At 41.3% G+C, this 20,802-nt stretch overlaps 1 protein-coding gene across 2 annotated transcripts in view; it reads left to right on the forward strand.

Annotated features, from left to right (window-relative positions):
• Nucleotides 1–20,802, forward strand: part of AK9 (adenylate kinase 9) — a 55,762-nt gene extending 34,960 nt beyond the window's left edge. For both annotated transcript variants that reach the window (XM_028723133.2, XM_028723135.2), the window contains 15 exons: nucleotides 357–478; nucleotides 1,763–1,982; nucleotides 3,140–3,202; nucleotides 4,008–4,223; nucleotides 5,925–6,143; nucleotides 9,475–9,688; nucleotides 10,207–10,408; nucleotides 12,362–12,508; nucleotides 13,231–13,451; nucleotides 14,713–14,909; nucleotides 17,243–17,412; nucleotides 18,370–18,468; nucleotides 18,556–18,658; nucleotides 19,204–19,318; nucleotides 20,200–20,802. In XM_028723133.2, coding sequence (XP_028578966.2) covers nucleotides 357–478; nucleotides 1,763–1,982; nucleotides 3,140–3,202; nucleotides 4,008–4,223; nucleotides 5,925–6,143; nucleotides 9,475–9,688; nucleotides 10,207–10,408; nucleotides 12,362–12,508; nucleotides 13,231–13,451; nucleotides 14,713–14,909; nucleotides 17,243–17,412; nucleotides 18,370–18,468; nucleotides 18,556–18,658; nucleotides 19,204–19,318; nucleotides 20,200–20,402 — 2,511 coding nt within the window. In that variant the 3' untranslated portion in view covers nucleotides 20,403–20,802. The remainder of the gene's footprint in view (nucleotides 1–356; nucleotides 479–1,762; nucleotides 1,983–3,139; nucleotides 3,203–4,007; nucleotides 4,224–5,924; nucleotides 6,144–9,474; nucleotides 9,689–10,206; nucleotides 10,409–12,361; nucleotides 12,509–13,230; nucleotides 13,452–14,712; nucleotides 14,910–17,242; nucleotides 17,413–18,369; nucleotides 18,469–18,555; nucleotides 18,659–19,203; nucleotides 19,319–20,199) is intronic.

Genomic DNA, 20,802 nt, shown 5'->3' on the forward strand with positions numbered 1-20,802 from the left:
CATATACAAACCTTTGTTTTACAGTATGTAAAATGTTACGCAATATAATTTAAACATCTTGAAGTGCCACATTTTTCCATGTATAAGACGCTCCCATATAAGATGCCCGCTATTTTGGGGGACTCCAAATTAAGAAAACACCCTCAGCACTACTCGTGTATAAGACGAGCCCCAATTTTAAACATACTTTTTTGGTAAAAAAAACCCCACCCTAGTCTTATACACGGAAAATACAGTATTTTGTTACAAAAATGTTGAGCAAAGAGAATGAGTTATGTAAAACCCTTATACTGCTAAACAGTTGTCAAGTGAAGAAGAGATCAAATACTTACATGTATTTTGGATCATTTCAACAGAAAGAGATGCTGTTAACAGACGAAGAAGAAGCAATCAAGGCAAATCTAATAGAAGGTGAAGCCTTGCCCATGGAGGTGCTTGACGGCATTGTTCTTGATTGGTGGATGAAGGAACCATTTCGGTAATTTTTGAGTGTCTAATATGGTCTGGCTTTTTTGGTTCCATCTATAGCTCTTAGGCCGCAATCCTGTAGTTACTTGCGTGGGAATAAGCCCCACTGAACTCAGATCCAAAGAACTGAATTCAGTGGGACTTCATGGTAGATATGCATAGGATTACACTGCCTCAGCATCCTGGGTCAAACATATCAAGACAAATACCTCTCTTCATCTGAACCCAGAAGATCTGAAAAACAGCCTAACTCATGGTAACATGAGACTAGCCGGTGCTTGGTCTTGTTAGTTTTATTGAATTATGAAACTTATTAGTCACTTCTCTATTTAAATATTGCTGTAGAATAAGTGTCATCTATTCTTTGAAATCAACTACCATATGAGATCCACTGCAGTTCAGCCTTGCAGATCATTTATAGATGCTGTTTAGGTGAGCTTTTATTTAAAAGCTTTTTACTATGTTTCTCATAGATTTGGTATTAGTGTGATTTCTGTTGTTGTTTGTAGTACTTATATATTTTAAAAATTTCAGTGGGTTATGGAAATGTTAGCTGGGTTGGGTAATGATCATAAGTTGTGATGAAGGCAGGAGCAGAATTATGGGAGGTGGAGTGAATCTCTTCAGTTTTTTCTCTCCTGCCTTGGCAAAAGCAGTTTGTTCCTCCTGGCTCCCTCTGTTCTCCGGTCAGTTAAGGCATCAAGTACCACCCAGTCTTCAGATGTCTCTTTGCAAGTGCCACGGATTGGCTTCTGTTCACTAGCGTCTGTCTGTCCAGGCTATCTCTCTTTTTCCTTCAGCATCTACATACAGGGTCCATTGTTTTCTTCCAGTGTCATGTATGCGCGCGCACACACACACACACACACACACACACACAGAGAGAGAGAGAGAGAGAGAGAGAGAGAGAGATTTTGACTCTCCCAACAGTTCAGAATTGAAATGGAGCCTCTTAAGCCAGCCTTGGTATTCAAATCTGTGTCATGTGATACTGCTTGCTCTGTATAATAAGTAGAGTCAATCCACATTTGGATCACTCCCTTACCCTGGACCAGAAGGAACATTCACAGTAAGTGGCCATCATGCCAATCCACCCTAGAAGCCCTAAATATCTTCTCCAAATGCAGAGCTGCATTAGGGATACATTTAGGAGCCTGGAATATTGACCTTATGAATCCTGATTGGATTTTTTTCCATCCAACTATACCCACCCCTTGCCTACTAGTGGGAAATTACATTCTTGCTATTAATTGGGAAGTCCATGGAAAATTGACAGTTACTTTTTTGCATTTAGATCCACAGGTTTTATACTGGATGGTTTTCCTCGAACAGCAGAGGAAGCTCAGTATTTAGCAGACCGCTGCCTTTGTCCTGATGTTGCAGTTTACCTTGAAGTTGATGAAGAGGATGTTACTGACCGACTTCTTCCCAAGCGTGTGCAAACATGGCAAGAGAAACAAGCTAGAAAATTTGAGAAGAAGCAGCAGATAAAAGACATGAAGGCAAAATTAAGAGTAAGTATTCAGTATCTACTAATAGGCAGTATATCACAGATAAAAAAGTATAGTATCCCTGCTTGCAGGTTTGGGATCCAAACTCATATTGTAGGAGTTTTAAAGCAAATATTGGTGCAGCACTAAAAGGTGGACAGCTAATTTCTGTGGCACATAGGTATCCTAACCACTTCAGAATTGTTTTGCCTTCTGGAGCCTAGATGAGAGTGCCTGCTTGAGACTCCCCACCTGGCTTGAAGCAGATGCAGTGCTAATTTGAAGTAAGTGGTAATTCAAATGATCCAGCTCGTCAGGAGGCTTCTATGAACAAAAACTGCAGTGCAATCCTGTGCATGTCTACTAAAAAAACCAGGCCCTTTGAATTAAATGGAATTTAGTCTCTGATAAGCAGGCACTGATTGCAGTCTTAAACAAAATCAACAGAGGGAAAAAACCCTGTGTTGCAATACAGAATAATCTGCACAAATCCAAATGCAACACATGCCCAAAAATGCATTACCATTAGTTTGATTAGTTTTGTAGTATGATCAAACTAATGGCAATACATTATTAGCCATGTGTTGCGTTTGGATTTGTGCAGATTAAACAAAATCAAAGCTCCTGACTCTCACTGAGTCTTCAGCATTTCTTAAGTGGAATAGGGTTCTGATTCTTACTAAATTTTGCATCTAGAGACATAAATTTTGCATTTATCTCATACCCTCCAAGTGTTCAAATTTTCGATGGACAGTCCTAGGGGGGAGTGAGAAATGTTCCTATTTTCATCTGAGGAATGTTGAAGGGTATGCAGGTCACCGCATAAAGAAGTATTTTTTTTAAATGAAGAAAAATAATGAAATATTGCTATTGGGCTTCATCATATTATTGTAAACTTAGTAGAACCCTTCTTAAGTATATCTACCCAGCCAAATGTTGCCTTACAGTCCAGCTTTGGGATGAATATCCCCAAACACCCCCGCCCAAAACAAAAAACCACAGAACATCCATTGCAATTTGGATCTGCACTGGTTTCCACAGGTGTATAGGAAAACTAGAAAAAGTTAACCTTCCCATGTATCCTCGGATGCCCATGAAAAACCTTTTGAAATTGAATTTTAGCACGTCAGTTGTTAGTGTGTGTGTGTGTGGGTGTGTATCATATGTACTCTTTTTAACAGGCAGAGCTGGTTGCTCAAAGAAGGGCAGAGCTTTTGGTAGAACAAGCAAAAAGGAAAATGGAGGTAAGATACACATTAAAAATAACAAAAAACATTATGATCACTTTACAGTGGTACCTCAGGTTAAGAACTTAATTCATTCTGGATGTCTGTTCTTAACCTGAAACTGTTCTTAACCTGAAGCACCACTTTAGCTAATGGGGCCTCCCACTGCCGCCGTGCCGCCGGAGCACGATTTCTGTTCTCATCCTGAAGCAAAGTTCTTAACCCGAAGTACTATTTCTGGGTTAGTGGAGTCTGTAACCTGAAGCGTATGTAACCTGAAGCGTATGTAACCCTAGGTACCACTGTATAATGGATTTTGTAAAGTGGCTCTCAGTTTGGCATCCATGATGCTTATTAAAAAAGATAACTGTGTTATAAATGGACTTGGGAGAAATTGCTGTTTATACTGTGTTTCTGATTATATAGGAGCTTTCTCATTCATAGAAGGGCATTTTGGATCCAACACATGACTCCCTTTTTTATATATGACAGCTGTCTAAATATAGTCAAGTATCTACTACATATTAGTCAAGGAGTAGGTACTTTGAAATTAGGGCATATAAATTAATGTGCCGGAAAAACTTGGGCTGGAAGCAGTTTTAATAAACAGGCAAAACACTTTTTGTGTATAAAATTAATCCCTTAGAAATCAACAGGAATTAATTTTTATTGACTGTGATATATTCCAGACCACAGTTTTTCTGTACCACTACACAAATAGTGAACTGAGAACAAGAATCAACAAGCATTGCCATAAATTCTATTTTACATAAATATTTTCAGGAATAATATAATAATTAAATATTTCCATTTTCTCTTTTAGGAGGCTGCTGCTAGGCTTGAAAATGAAGTTCCTGATGAAGAGGAGGAGGAGGAGGAGGAAGATGACATTGAAGCTATTTTGGAAGAAGAGTTCCCGAAAGAAGAAGATGAGGGAGAAGATGAGGAAGAGGAGCAGGAGTCTGAGGCTATTGAGCGCATGAGAACTGAACTCTCAGAGAAATATGAAACTGATGTTACTAATCTGCAAGCAGTGCAGGTATTTTCAGCATTGCCTGATGTATTGTATTCTGCTTTAACATAAGTGTAACAGAGACTAAATGACACTATTTTACTATATCTAAAAAGAAGATATGTGAAATATCTTCTTTTTAAATCATCAGTATTGTATTCACTTTTACAGAGCCAAATTAAACACCCCAACAGACTTGCCTCCTGGAGAATGCATACATAATTTGTTCATGAAGAGGAAATTGTAGACATTTCCTGCTGCATATCAGATGTGCCAAATGGAATAAAATATTGGGGGCTCAAGTAAGCCCTACCACACATAATCACAAGACACGGCACACGCACACAATTTGAAAGGCAATGCCCATCAATTTTGAGGGGCAGCCCCCTCAAATATTTTATGGGGGGAGTTAAGGGACCTAGGAGTTGACTTCTATGGTCAATATACATATCTTCAATAGGCTGTGAGGAATGTGCCTATTTTAACTGAATTTTGTGCATAAGGTACAGTAAACACATTCTCCAGTCAGTATGCATAATTTCCAGGAAAAAAGCCATTGTTTTCTATCTCTAGTTCAGAAGTCTGCATTCTGAGCTTCCTGGGCTGCACCTGGCCCACTGCCTGATCTTATGTGACCCACAACATACCCTCCCACTGATCACTAATCTTCTGCTAACTGCACCTCCCAGTAAAAATATATATAATATGGACTGTTTCACCCAAGTGGTTTTGGCCTTCCTTTTGGCCTTCTTCTATAAATTGGCCCTATCTCCCACAGGTATTGCAGGAGTTATCATCGAGCAGAATGATTTCAAATACCATAATCCGTTTCTTTTAAAAAGGGCTAGGATTATGGGGGGGAAATGTTTTCAAGGAGCTTTAAAAACAGAAAAAAATGAGCTTACTTAAAATGATTTATGATACCCAGCTAATTAGAGGTTGCACTGCAGGGGGCTGGACTAGATGACCCTTAGGGCCCTTTCCAACCCTTCAATTCAGTGGTTTTATGGTAGCCAATCCTATGTCAATTTTAATACCCATAGTTGTAAATTTTGATTGGAGATCTGTCGAGCAGCCTTGTAGGTTGTTGATTGTGAGGTAGGTAGTTTGCCAGATATCACAAGTCAACCTGCCACCTGACACATAGGTACAAGTCTCCTGCTAAATATTTTGTGTTGCCTGCTAAATATATTGCTTTATTTGCAAGGTTAAGTAAAGGCATAGTTAAACAATAGAATTTGTTGCAACAACATGGATGACTTTAAAACTGATATTAGACAAATTGATGGAGGATAAGGCTATCAGTGCCTCCTACCCCAAACAAAAGAGAATGTGTCTCAAGATGCTAAAGGCGGTCTTTAAATATAATGGTCTGAAATGTGTTGGGCTGCTTTGAAAATATGATCCATTTTGTCACATTCTCTTTTGTTTGGGTGCTCACTTCACATGTCTGCAGTCTTTGCACTTCCTATCAACGGCTACTAGTCATGATGGTTATATGTTACTTCTATGACCCGAGTATCCCTCTCAGTATCAGTTGCTGGGGAGCAGAAGTAGGGAGAGCGTTATTGCGCTCATGTCTTGCCTGAGGGTTTCCCATAGACATCTGGTAGGATGCTGGATTAGACTGGCCTTTGGTCTGATCCAGAAGGCCTCTGTTCGTGTTCTTAAGGATTTACTTGGCTTTGTTGTTGTTGTTATTTCTGTTTTGCTTGCTTTTGTTCTCAGGAGGAACTTGAAAAATTGTTGATACCCGAAGTAACTCTTGTATCCAAGCGAAAGCCTCACATTGTATGCTATCAATTGTATAAAAAGCTGAAGGACCTAATAGAAAATCGTGAAAGCATTTTTGAGAAATGTTATCCAATAAGCTTATCCCTTGCACGCAAGATGCTAGTTCTTGCCTATAAACATCCAAGCAATTTTGGCCAATGGGACCCAATCAAGGTAAATAACCTTTAGGGAATAATATTTTGCTTGTTTTTTACCATTATTTCTAAATCAGTTATGTGGGGTCCTATATCGATTCTTATGCATAATTGTGCTATGCTATTGTTTCTAGGTATTGTTTTTTATTCTAAATTGGTAAAATAGGATTGATTGTGCAAATATAATATCTGCTGCTAATAGAATCAGGGTGGGAAACCTTTTAACCTTGAAGATCACATTCCCTTCTGATCAACCTTCCTAGGGCACATGCCAGTCAGTAGGCTTTCTACAGTGGGCTAATCTCTTCAGGCTTTCACACTCCTCTTTATGATCCCTCCAAGCAAAAAACAAAGAAACACCATGATCATAGCTCAAGTACATTCCAGCCAGGAAAACAGAGTACAAAGCAGGTCTGGTTCAGGATGTGTTTCCGGGTGTGTGTGGCCTGTAGAGAATCTCAAAGGTCAGATAGTGGATGGAAGGGGCTTCCTTGTTCCCTGCCTTCCTTGTTCTTCCTCTTCTCATTAGGTGGTGACCGCAGACACAGCGATAGCTTATCATGGTCTGCATGGACATAAGTTTCTTTCTCAGCTAGACAGAAGATCATATCTCAAGAGCTGTCAGGCAAGAAGACCATCTGCGGGCCAATGCTTAGCCAAAGTCATCCCATAGGAAGCCGCCTTCTACAGAGTCTCACCATTGGTCCATCTACCGTATTTTTCGCACCATAGGACGCACTTTTTCCCTCCTAAAAAGCAAGGGAAAATGTGTGTGCGTCCTATGGAGCGAATGCAGGGGGAGGCAGGCGGGAAAAGCCCCCAAGAGCCGCACACAAGCTCCGTGCGCTCTTGCGGGCTTTTCCACAGGAGGGAGAAGGGACTGACTGGCCGCATCAGTCCCTTCTCCCACCTCCCAGGAAAGCCAGGAGAAGCCGTGCAGCCCTTTTAAAGTGCGCGCGGCTTCTGCCGGTTTTGCGGGAGGTGGGGGAATTCCCCCACCTCCCAGAAAAGCCAGGAGAAGCCGCGCAGCCCCTTTAAAGAGCTCACGGCTTCTGCGGGCTTTTGCGAGAGGTGAGGGAATCCCCCCACCTCCCAGGAAAACCAGAAGAAGCCGTGCAGCCCTTTTAAAGTGTGCGCGGCTTCTGCCGGTTTTGCGGGAGGTGGGGGAATTCCCCCACCTCCCAGAAAAGCCAGGAAAGCCCTGCGCAGCATCTCCCGGCAAGGAGAGGCTGCGCGGGGCTAAAGGGGAAGGCAAAACAGCGAGCGGGATCCATCCCGCTCGCTGCCTTGCCTTCTTCCATAGCCGCGCGCAACCCCTCCGCAAGGAGAGGCTGCGCGGGGCTAAAGGGGAAGGCAAAACAGCGAGCGGGATCCATCCCGCTCGCTGCCTTGCCTTCTTCCATAGCCGCGCGCAACCCCTCCGCAAGGAGAGGCTGCGCGGGGCTAAAGGAGAAGGCAAAACAGCGAGCGGGATCCATCCCGCTCGCTGCCTTGCCTTCTTCCATAGCCGCTCGCAACCCCTCCGCAAGGAGAGGCTGCGCGGGGCTAAAGGAGAAGGCAAAACAGCGAGCGGGATCCATCCCGCTCGCTGCCTTGCCTTCTTCCATAGCCGCGCGCAACCCCTCCGCAAGGAGAGGCTGCGCGGGGCTAAAGGAGAAGGCAAAACAGCGAGCGGGATCCATCCCGCTCGCTGCCTTGCCTTCTTCCATAGCCGCGCGCAACCCCTCCGCAAGGAGAGGCTGCGCGGGGCTAAAGGAGAAGGCAAAACAGCGAGCGGGATCCATCCCGCTCGCTGCCTTGCCTTCTTCCATAGCCGCGTGCAACACCTCCGCAAGGAGAGGCTGCGCGGGGCTAAAGGGGAAGGCAAAACAGCGAGCGGGATCCATCCCGCTCGCTGCCTTGCCTTCTTCCATAGCCGCGCGCAACCCCTCCGCAAGGAGAGGCTGCGCGGGGCTAAAGGGGAAGGCAAAACAGCGAGCGGGATCCATCCCGCTCGCTGCCTTGCCTTCTTCCATAGCCGCGCGCAACCCCTCCGCAAGGAGAGGCTGCATGGGGCTATGGCTTCTTTAGCCCTGTGCAGCGTCTCCCGGCAAGGAGAGGCTGCATGGGGCTAAAGGGGAAGCCAAAACTTGGCTTGCTCCATAGCTGCTCGCAACCCCTCCAGCAGGGAGAGGTTGTGCGCACCCTGTACGCTGCTCTTTGGGGCTGGGGGGGGGGGAAGATTTTTTTCTTGATTTCCCCCCCTAAAAACTGGGTGCGCCCTATGGTCCGGTGCGCCCTATGGTGCGAAAAATACGGTAACTCAGTATTGTCTAAACTGACTGACAGTGGCTCTCCAGGGTTTCGGACACGGAACATTCTCAGCCTTACATGCAGATGCCAAGGATTGATCCTGGAACCTTCTGTATTCAAGGCAGATCTTCTGGATTGCAGCCCTTCCCCTAAAGCAGGGGAGTCCAAACTTTTTTCAAAGAGGGCCAAATTTGATGAAATGAACATGCGTGAGGGCCGTCCAAAGTTGTTGACCTTTTTTTAGGATTTCCCCCTAAAATTGTTGATCCTTTTTTTAAGATTTATTGTTCAGCTTTTTTAGAAAATAAACTCCAGGAAATAAACTGCCGATTAGGCCCCCGAGCTGGACTTTGGACATGCCTGCCCTGAAGGAAGAATGCAGTTTGTTCCAATTTAGCACTAAAGAGCAGGTTTTCCAGGGGGAAGTGACAGGCAAGCGTAATCACTTGGATCCATGCTTAGAAAGCTTGGACCCATGCTTTCTAGGCATGGGACAAACAGAAGTGTGGAGAAGCCCTCAGACAGCCTACCCAACGCCTGTTTTCTTTAGACCTTTTTTTCTTTGCCCCAAGGGAGTTGCCCATATAAAACAAAGGAGAAACCCAAGTTAGTGTAGCTGTGCCCCGAGTAGAGGTATATCTGCCCTGAACCAAAAATAGGAGTTCCTAACTTTGACATTCAGTGACAGTGAGGAAGATGGGATGAGCTACATTTCACTTCCAAACTAATAGGCACTTGACACCCCAAGAAGAAATTACTAAATTGTTAAATTATTATTGTTCTTACTAACATAATGGTTTTCTGCAAAAGAATGCATTAAAAGAGCTGCTTGGTTATTTAATGGCCTAGTTTAACTGATGTGACTGTTCTTGCCAACTTTTCCTCACCAATTATTTGTGCTAGCATAAGTAATTTCAATAGGAAAATAGGAAAACTTTGCTTCATTCTTATAAATCAAAAGATAATATTTGTTAAATTGTGAATATACCGGTACATTTTTCATTGGAAAATAGTTACAACAGCAATTCTGGAGGTCAATAATTCTGTGTTTATTACAGCTAAGTGAAGGAGATGCAATCAAGCCTTTTCAAAATCAAGATACTCCTAGCTTTCCACTTATCCATCGGAATTGTATTTATTTCTTTACAAGCAAAGAGAACAGGGATACATTTATGAAAAATCCCATCAAATATCTCCGTCAGCCAAAGCCAAAGCCAACTGTGCCAGTTAAGATTGCAGTTGTGGGGCCTCCAAAATCTGGAAAGACTACAGGTAAGTCTTGAGTCCTGAGTGTATAGATGTTTATATAGTTATAACAGTATTGCATTTATGGAGAGGATGGTATTTTTCTGTTCTACCAGATAACTATACTGCCGGTAAGTTCATTTAGGTTTTTTCCAACACATTATTTTTTTCTTGTGTGATGTTAAACTGTACAAGGGATCACCTTTAGCAGGCTACTTTCAGAAAGCAGTCATAGTAAATATTACGCTTTTATCATAGCCGTCTAGGTCTAATGACACATCCACAAGATATGTTTGAAGTACATGGCTTGTTCCAAAGGAACTTGGAAACTAGTTTATCCCTCACAAAGCTACAATTCCCAGCACTCTTAACAGCACTCGAGTTTCCAGGATTCTTGGGGGGAAGCCATGGTGTGGTGTCTGAGGGTCACCTATGACTGTGATTCTGTTCTATTGATGCAATCATTTTCCTTTTAAAACATAATGGTCAGTATTATGGGTCGGTGTGGTCAAAAGCTGCTCATTAACAACAAAACTGTTTTGCAGTTGCCAAAAGATTTGCAAAAGAATATGGATTGTTGCGCCTTTCCATGGGAGATGCCATCCGTATGGTGTTAAACAATCAGCCAGAGACAGAACTAGCACTTATATTGAAGTGGCATCTGCAGAAAGGACTGACTGCACCTGATGAACTTGCTGTGAGGGCTCTAGATATTTCACTGATGGATACTGTTTGTAACACCTCAGGGTGAGAGACTTTCATTTTAGTTATTTCATAGCATTGCCTCCAGATGGGTCACATTTAGGACTACATCTGCATAACATTGCTTCCAGCAGATATGGAAGGCAGTTGCCTTTGTCTGCCATGCAACTCTGCCTTGCCTAACATAAAACCAAAAAATGTAATAAATAATGCTGTACAATTTGGTCATAAAGGTTCAGATACGCATGCTGGCAGATTATAAGCATTTCTCTTCAGGGTGTTTTGGTATTCTGCATTAAAGGAGGAGGATAGTAAAAATCGTACTTGAAATTGTGAAACGTAGTTTGTTTCTTAATCCTGCAAATATATCTTTTAGATATTTTCTAAAGCCCTGGTGAAACAGAGAAGGGCTCTGGCTGCAGTCCTATGCATATTTATCTTGGGGTAAATCCCATTGAACATAATGGCCTGGATTGCACAACACACAAAGCCAAACCATGACTTAGCATGAACACAACAGAGTGCAGACTCCTTCCCAAGTGCTCTGATGCTACACTACACTAACCCATGACTTAGCATATCATCCAAACCCAGACATGTGGTTTAGCTATCCCGGACATACCATGAGCCCTAAACCATAGAACAAACCTTGCCTACTACTTATGGTAAGTCTGGAGCAAGGTAAACCATGAACTCAGGTTCAGAGTACTTGCTAATCAAAGCTATGGCTTAACTTCATGGAGAACAGCAGTAGAGCAACTGGGAAGGAACAAAGCGGTCACATTCGCCTCTCCTGGAGCCCACACATTCATGGAAAGCCATGGTTTGGCTTAGTATGACTTGTGAACCAGGCCATTATCTTAGTCTATAAACATGTACAGTCGTACCTTGGTTGACGAACTCCTTAGTAGTCGAACCCAGGAGTGTTCCAGTTTATGAACATTCTTTTGGAAGCTGAACATCCAGCAATGCTTCCAATTGGCTGCAGGAATCTCCTACAGCCAATCGGAAGCCGTGCCTTGGAAGTTGAATGGACTTCCATAACGGATTCTGTTTGGCTTCCAAAGTACAGCTGTATAAGATTCCTGACTAAGGACAGGAGGAACAGATTCTGTAGTTGATAGGCTATAACTTAGCACAGGAGTGATGAGCTTCCAGTTTAAGGGTCAAACTTGGCCTACTAGGCCTCCCTATTTGCCCTGCAAAGCTGAGCAGCCACACCCATCTCCCTTACATCTGTCATACATAATGTGTGGATTGAGGCTTCGAAGAACAATTGGGAGCTTAAAGTGGGCTTATGATAGTTGTTGTACTGGAGAAGGTGTGATCCCAACCACCTATCAGCTGATGGGCAGTAGGTTTGTGACATCCTCAAGGAGGAAAAGCAGTTTCCAGTCAGTAGAAACAGCTTCTCTATCCCAGCACTGATGGTTTGGTGAAGCTGCCCTGACATTAGAGGTGAAAAGGAAAAGCATGGAGAAGCTTACAAACTGTGGGGCTGGCAATGGCCCTTGCACCCGAGAAGCTTGGAAACCCCACACAAGGTGGGAAGGGACATCATGTGACTGACAGGTGGGTTGCCCCTGATAAAGTTTACCCATGGAGCCAAAAAGGTTCCTCACTCCTAATTTAGGTCTATGTACAATGTTGGAATACTATTGAGGCCTGCTAGCTCAAAAATACCTACTTTGTTTAGTTCCCTGGTGAATGATATTATGTTTTGACAGCCTATTCTAGTTTTATTCAGTCCCTTCAAAATGTATTACCCTGGTTATGTTTCTTTATAAAAAGGCTGATTCAAAGCTTTAAGATAATTCTGGAAATCGGCACAGTGCCAACAGGAATAATAAAGAATGGATATGCTGTTTGGCTCTGTTTATTATTCCTGATTCAGGATATCCTGGCATGTGTATGGGCTTCATCAACAAGAGTTACTGTTACAGAAATAAATAATTAATCTGAACCCAATCTGAATTGTGGTCATTTTCCCTCCCACAGAGTTGTTATTGATGGATACCCTGTAACAAGAAAACAAGTAGACCTTCTTGAAGAAATGAAAATCATTCCAGTAAAAATCTTTGAATTAGATATTGATGTGAAGGAGGTCCTCAGAAGAGCACTGCAGGATAAACAAATCCCTAACAGGTAGCAACACCATGAAGAGTGTGAAGTAATAACTCCCTCAGGTCACATTAATACAGTGGTACCTTGGGTTAAGTACTTAATTCATTCTGGAGGTCCGTTCTTAACCTGAAACTGTTCTTAACCTGAAGCACCACTTTAGCTAATGGGGCCTCCTGCTGCCGCTGCGCCGTCGGAGCACGATTTCTGTTCGCATCCTGAAGCAAAGTTCTTAACCCGAGGTACTATTTCTGGGTTAGCGGAGTCTGTAACCTGAAGCGTCTGTAACCTGAAGCGTATGTAACCCGAGGTACCACTGTATTTCACAATTAGGCATGGTTTCTGGCTTAACATAGTTTACAGTGAAGGAGCAGCATGGTAGACAATGTCCAGTTGCTCCCACTTCACTACTCCCCTGGCAGAAACAGGAAAAACAAATTACGAAGCTGCCATTATGCTTGGCTTCCCTTTACATCCAAACAACGGACCGTGGATTGTTATTTCCTAACAAGCCACAATATGTAAGTCACCAACTAACCATGGTTTAAGGCTGATTAGCAGTTGTGGCTTGTTAGGGTTTCGACATAACAGGAAGCCAAGCTTAATGGTAGCTTCCTGGTAGGTTTCTCACACATGGACCAGGGAAGTAGTGAAGTGGGAGCAGTTGGCCATTGTGTACTAACCTACTGCTCATACTAGGCTGATATTAAAGCCTAATATTAATGCACTTAAAATTGTCTTCTCAGATATCCTTATCCAATGCACGACAGCTCCCATATTCTCTCTATCAAGAATTCGTGTTACAGAGCACAAACTGAAGAAATAAGACCTTACTACGAGGAGCAGCACCAAAACTGGTATGTGATTGATGCAACACACAGCAAATGGTGGATCTGGAACAAAATACTTGAGGAAGCTCAAGCAATCACCAAGCAGATCCAGCTCTATCTGGAAAGAATACGACAAGGTAAGCAAATAATCCTGCTTTACATTAATGGGGGGTTTTTTGTTAGTGGATTTTATATGTAATTCTATTATGCTACTTGGATTTGATTTTAACTTCAAATAAATGAAGATTAATATGAAACTTAAAAATAGAAGCTCAGAGTCTGATGAAGAAGCACATGACCTATTTGAATAATAAAGAGAACATGAACCCATTACAAATCTTTGGGCTGGTCCACACTGGGCTTTATCATGACTTTCAAGTTGTTTGAGTCCCAGATTTCTGGCCATTGTTCACATTAGTTGCTCTCAACCAGAACTCATCCCATGAATCACACCAAATCAGGTGGAAGAACCTAGCACTCCACAGGTGCAAGTTTACTCCAACCAATTTTGGGCTATTCCCTCCCTCCCTCCCTCCCTCCCACTGCAACCCCATAAGATGCAGCCCACAATGCTCAGTAAGTCCCCCCCCCCCTCCCGGCCCTCAGGAGAGGCTTTTGTTGGGAGTAGGGGGGGGGGGGTTGCTGAGAGGAAAGGAAAGAGGAAGTTTACTTTCAGCTCACGCAACACTGGATACAACTCTTACCAATTCAAAAGTTCTGCAGTTATTATCTGTATTTATACATTTATGGCCTGCTTCTGGCCCATCATCTTTCAAAGGGGTTACAAGTCAACCCAAATGGTAAATGGGATGGTAGTGCTGTTATCTGGTACAGTCAGGATCCTTCCAGATTGCCCTTTCACCAATATGAGGTAGGGCCAGCTTGAAACTTGATTTCAATTATTATTGTTGTTCTTACTCATTTTTTATTCAAAGCAGCATTTTGTAAGCAGACTCCAGATTCTGTTTGGAAACTGAAGGGAAAAGCTACATATGGTCAAAGTCTAGTTATAATTTAGTATCCTCCATGTAAAGAATCCATTTAGCAAATGGATTTTTTTCAGCTGTGAATGAAATACAATACTGCTAGTAAAGCTAACTTGCACGACGCATTCTAATAAATTAGTCATGTGTAGTAAGCCTTTAGATTCCACAAACTGGTGTGCTTTCTCTGCTTCATGGAGGCTAGATTAAATTAGAAACATCTTTCTAACTTGATATTCACAGAAGTTAATCTGACTGACCTGCCAACCAAGCTATATACAGCATAACATACTGATTTGCTCTGTATTGTTTGGTATAGCTTTTGCATTTTCACATATCACTAAAATAGGTATACTCTACCAAATATGCAGTGTCACAGGTGAAACTTCACAGCATTGTATCCAATTGTTAACAGGAATGGCAGCCAGTATTGCTGATTTGTGTATCATGCCACAAGAGCTGCTGTCTCGGCTGGGAGAGTTTGGGCAATATTGTCCTGTCAGCCTTGCAGAAAAGGGAGAGCTTGTTGATTGTTCTGTAGCGCCTTCTCTAAAGTTTGCAGCAGAATTTCGAGGACATTACTACAAAATGGCTGGACAAGAGGAACTAGATGTAAGTATCAAAAGGGGTAGAATATATATAGATAATCCATTTGTTGTTGTTGTTTTTTGTTGTTGTTTTTTTAAATGAATATTTATTAGCATTTTCTTATATATAGATAATCCATTTGGAAAGCAAATGGGTGCTGGCACAATGAATATATAAATAAAACTTCAAAGAGCTGGTGTCCTGCAGTAGCTCAGTGTGGGCTGGAAACTCCCTACTTGCAGTCTTACCTCTGCCACAAACTCATTAGGTGGCCTTAGGCAAGCCAAAAGATTGAAGAGTTTTGGGGTATCTTAAATACTAACAAATGTATTTGAGGACTAGATTCCAGTTAGCTTCAGCCATTTGCAATATGGCACTCAAACTAGTTTACTGTTATGGGAAGCCCTTTGAATGTTTTAATTATATAGAAGTGTTAAGAATTATTGTTTTATGGATGCTGACTCCAAGAAATAGTTAGCCATTGTTTTGTTGTGGCATTTGTCATATGGCCTTGTTTTTATAAACCCTTTATTCAAAATGACCCCAGTGAAAGGGAAGTTCCATTGTTAGGTTAGAATTTTCTTTCCAAATGTTTGCATTCCTGATGTGTGTGTGTGTTGAGTGAAATGATGATTTTATGGAGGGATGGCAATACCCAAGCGTTTACCTTTATTTCGAATAAGTTCACACCCTCTATCATATCACCTGCTTGTCCTCATAGCCTCTTTTTTCACTGAAAGCTGGGCCATGGTGATGTTACCTTTATTGTGTTCTCCTGGACTGCTTTATCTCTCAGAATTGGATTCTGTCCCTTAAACAAAGATTGGATTATGTGAAAAAGAAAAAGCACCAAAATTCTGACATGCTTTTTCCACATAAAAGATGGTAAATATATACCATCAGTCCTGGAAGTGTTCCAAGCTAAACCCCATCAGTTATTATATGGGGCTCAGATTTGGACAGGCACTCACCTTAGATCTACGGAAGCTGTCCAATCAAAGTTCTTAAGGCAATTTTTTCTGTACCACCCTGTGTCCCAAACGCATCATTGCGCCAGGCTAACCTCCCCTCGGTTGAATTATGGATCTGGCATAGGACACTTAACTATTGGCTTTGCCTAAACTCAAATCCCCCTGGTCTAATATCCCTAGTGCTGCAAGATTGTCACCAGAACACCTGAACTAAAATTGTTTATCAAAAACTTTACTCTTGTGGTTTATCACCACAACAGCTACTCACTTTGGGTTTTAGTAAAGCAAACAGTCTAATTTGTCAGCACCTAAATTATATCAAGCATCAGAACAACTTGGCCACGATAAGGAAATTTTGCCCATGGTATGCCTATTTTCCACCTTCCCATTTTGACTCTCTGGCACCCTATCTGCATAACCTAGCAATTCTAAAATATAGACATGCTTTTACCCTCGCAAGATTGAATGTATTGCCCTTGGCTGCACTTGAGGGACGAGTCCAACAGATTCCACACAAAAAACACATGTCCCCGTGGAGATGGCAGTCCCAAATCGGTGGTGCCTGCCCTTCTGGCTTGCACTCTTTATAAAGACTTGAGGAATGAGATTATCACCCCTCTTTTATTGTCCATTCTGGGTCGCCCAACCACTGTCACTGTGTCCTTTCTCTTGGCAGATCAAGATGAGCAGGTGACAGCAAAGGTTGCAGGGTTCACTATTTGACTGTTGATTCAGGACCCTAAAGTGTATTTTATATAACTGACTTTTTATTTCTGTTCTTTGTATTTCGCATTGTTGTTTTGTTGCTGTAGCTGATGGCTGATGCAAATAAAGATCCATTCATTCAAGATTGGATTATGTCTTTATTCTGAAGTGCACCTAATGCAACTGGTGTAGAATGTTATATATAACAGTGGTCCCCAACCCCCAAGAACACTGGAAAATTGCTAAGAGTCTTGGTGGACCCCTTAAAAGATTTTTCTGCCTTTTGTATGACTTATAATGTATTCTCCTATATGTTGTATGTTTTTTAATTGTATTTTTCTTGCTGATCTTATTTCTTATATATTTTATTGTATTGCAACTTGAATTCCACATAATATAAAATACAATAGATAATAAAACACAACGTAAGAAATAAAAGCAGCTACAAATATACAATAAAAAATATTTAATTCACCATGTCTACCTTTCACAGTGGCTATGCCACCTGACTGAAGCTCATGGACCACTGATCTGTAGACTAGAATTTCAGAACTTCTGTTATATATGAAATAAGGGGGGGGGGGATAAATCTGTTCCTTAATAAGTAGCCTCAAATAATTTTGACCATGAATGAAAACATGAAATGTTTCTCCTCCTTCTCATACATTGCTTTCAATGCAGAAATTCCTGAAGAATCCAGAATTATATGTCCCCCCATTAGCACCTTATCCTCTCCCTCTCCCACATAAACTACCAAAGAAACTGACTGCAGCAGATGTGAAGGCTTTATTTCCTATGCAAGCTGAATTGCAAGGATTCTGTCCAGTTACTTACCTAGATGGGAAGCAAAGGTAAACACTTGCATTTCCAAGGATTTCTGTTAATATAGAAAAATGCGATCTGTGCTAATAAGTTCTCAAACAGGCAAACTCCAACACCTTCCACTTTGCAGAATCATTACTATTCTGCATCACATTGTATTATTTATTGGACTTTATTGAATAAAATTTTAAAGTGGTGAAGGTGAAGTTAACATGGTTTGGGGGTGTACTTGATAACTTTACATAGGATTTAAGAATCTTTGCATTATTTGGGTGTATCCAAAGGTGCTTTTCTGCATTCTGTAAATACCTTCCATTCTCAAAAGGACTGTTTTGCACCTCAAAAAGCTATGTAACTGTTACCCTTCATGGATTAAAAATTTAGATCAGCCACATGAATCCACAATCAGTAATGGACTGGATGAGGACATACAAATGTAATCCACTTAACAGAAATGTTCCTGGTTAGAAGTCCTGATCCAAGGATATTGATGTAGCATGCTTTGGATGAGGTTGTACTCTTTTCAAACAATCCGGTCCATAGTTTGGGGATACTCCTTCAGGTGGCAGGTGTGGCCAGAAGCACTTCATAGGCAAGTGTATCAACTGTGACTTCTGGAGAAAGCAGACCTGGCCAATGGTCATGCATGCTTCAGGTTGCAATCCTATACCCATTTATTTGCAATCTCCACTGAACTGAGTGAGATTTACTTCAGAGCAGGCATGTATAGGATTGCAGTATTATACAAAGACCGGTTCTTGCCACGTGCTGGATCTGCTTTTGAAAACACCTGGTCCAAAATGTTTTTCTGGAGCATGCAGCTCTTCTTTTATGCCAGTTTCACTGGCTGCAAATCAATTTCTGGACTCAATATGAAATTTCAGTTTAAAGCCACAAATCACTTAAAACCAGGGTAAAAGAACAACTGCAACAAGTATGAGATGCAAATGTGGTGATGATATCTTCCTTTCATTTGCTGTTTTGAGGTATGAAGCACTGGTACCTGGGGACATTGAATATGCTGTACTTTATCGCAACAAGCTATATATTTTTGAAAGTGAAGAAAAGCTTCAAAAGTTTATGAGGTACTGAATACATCACTTTTTTACTTTTATTTATTGCTTTGTGTTTGGTTTGGTTTTTTAAAAAACCTACAATTTCTGTATTCTTAGATTACCAGAGAAATATTGGAACCAGACCCTTCCACATAAACTTCCCCCAATAAAGGAGCCAATATTGCTGACAGCTCTTCCCCTGACTGGATACCTGGAACAGGTTATTATTTATTGTTAATGACACTCAAATTGACTTAACTTTGGGGGCCAAGATTCAAATGGGCAGTATCTAATCTCAACGCTGCTAAATGAATTCAGTAATGTAATGAAGCCATGTCACAGCTTTAGTCTTATTTTTGCAAAGGGTTTTCTTTTATTTTGGTAAACATGACTGATGCCTTCCCTCCTTTTTCTAAAGTAATGGGCAGTAATGGAAATAAGGGCCCAAATGTTGCACTTCTTTTAACTCTGTAAGCTTCTGGAAGGTCATTCGGTATTCTCCAAACTGACAGATGGTGATAAAGGTATTTATCAGAGCTCCAGGGGCTGCTGAAGCTATGACTTCAATGGCAGAGTTAGGAATATGTTGAGCAACTTTCAAAGTGATACAAAACTGAAAGGCACTGTAATTAATATAGAGGAGAGAATTAAAGGCCAGATTATGAATGATAGCACCAAGCAGTAAAGATTACAAAACATAAAACTTTATTAATGGAGTAGTGTTTGTATTGCTTAACTAACATTAGTGTTTGTGTTTGTCTGTAGGGTGTGGCCACAGCTCTGATAAAAGCAATGAATGAAGTAGGTTGTTTAAAACCAAAATTTCCTTTCCTAAGTGTGAAAAAGACTGCTCTGCTGTTCATAGCCTATCATTTGAAAGGTACAGTAAAACCTGTGCTATTATAGTATGAAGTAAAATAAAATAAAAATTAGTTTATATTTTTGACATTGATCTTTTGTTAAACATACATGGTGACACAAGTCAATGCAAGCAGAGTTCTGCTCATGCAATAAGATCTCCCATTCAACCCTCCAGGAGAGATTTGGGGGGCATGGGAAGAAGTTTTGGGATAGGAGAAATCCCTTTATGCGAGTGGAAGGCTATTCTCCTGCAAGTTGGACGCATTCATGCTAGAATAGTCTATGATCAAACTAGAAGTGACAGGGTAGGGTTCTATTGTGCTAGCAGAAATCCTTGCTCTGACAGAACATTCACAAAGCACACTACACTGGATACAATCCCATGTCTTTAGATATGGGACTGTCCCATTAAAGTGGAAAGTGGGGGCAATGGGTGCTGAATCCTTCTCCTACCTGGCCCTCTTAATTCATCCCTCCAGATACTTTTCTTACACCTGGTTTCAAGAAGAAGCCCAGCTGGAAGCACAGGTGTGGGGTGCAGGAAGGATTTGACATCCAATACCTATGCACTGCTTTTGACTCTTTAAATTGCACATCTACCTCTTCCTCTGCATGGTAATGGTGCAGACCTACATGGATCTACCTCCATCACATGTACCGGTAGTTTTGGCCACTAGATAACTAAGTTAGACACTGTACCTAAAATCTGGATTTCTAGTTAGAAGCAACTGCACCATCACTGTTAACAGTATTGTAGATAGGGATTCAGTGTGGGGATCTTGTAGGCACTTGATGTTGCATAAATAATTCTATAATATGTCCTTAGGTGTTGTATAATTGCACAATGAATTAAGAAGTGCAAGTGATATGGCATAATCGGTATTATTTAACTTCCTGCAGCATATAACCCCAAGAGCTCTGATTATATACGAAAGAAGTACAAGAGGAAGTTGGAACGCTTCATAGATCATTGTGAACTTATCCCATACCTGGGAATCAAAATGACCCAGAGGTATAAAGAGCCTCAAAATCGACCTATTGACTTTGATCACAAATTACATACCTTTTTGTCTCTCAAAGATGTGGATCCAACCTCTCATTAGCCTGGAATATATTAACATTTGAATGTTAAATTCTTTTGGTTTTTCTTCTGATCGTGCCCAATAAATGATGGATCCAGCGTAACAGCCTCAGCAACATAAACAAAAGTCCTTTAGTTTCATGCATTTTAATGGGACAATTTGCAATTTACTCATATATTCTGTAACTAATACTAAAATATACTTGGCTTTTAATTATTTTGCTGTCATTGAAAAATATTCAATCTAAAACTATTGTTCTCTAATGCTGTTAATGCAGATATTTAAATGTAATGTATTTTATTATAAAACCACTGAGAGAATGCTTTTGGTCTTCTGTAATTAGTGCTTTTTTATCTCTATTCTTTGTGAAGTATTTACCTCTACCTATATCTAATTGAAATTAAACAATATTCAACTAAGA

The sequence above is a fragment of the Podarcis muralis genome, chromosome 3 (genome assembly GCF_964188315.1).
Source record: "Podarcis muralis chromosome 3, rPodMur119.hap1.1, whole genome shotgun sequence".
In the NCBI taxonomy this organism is placed as follows: domain Eukaryota; kingdom Metazoa; phylum Chordata; class Lepidosauria; order Squamata; family Lacertidae; genus Podarcis; species Podarcis muralis.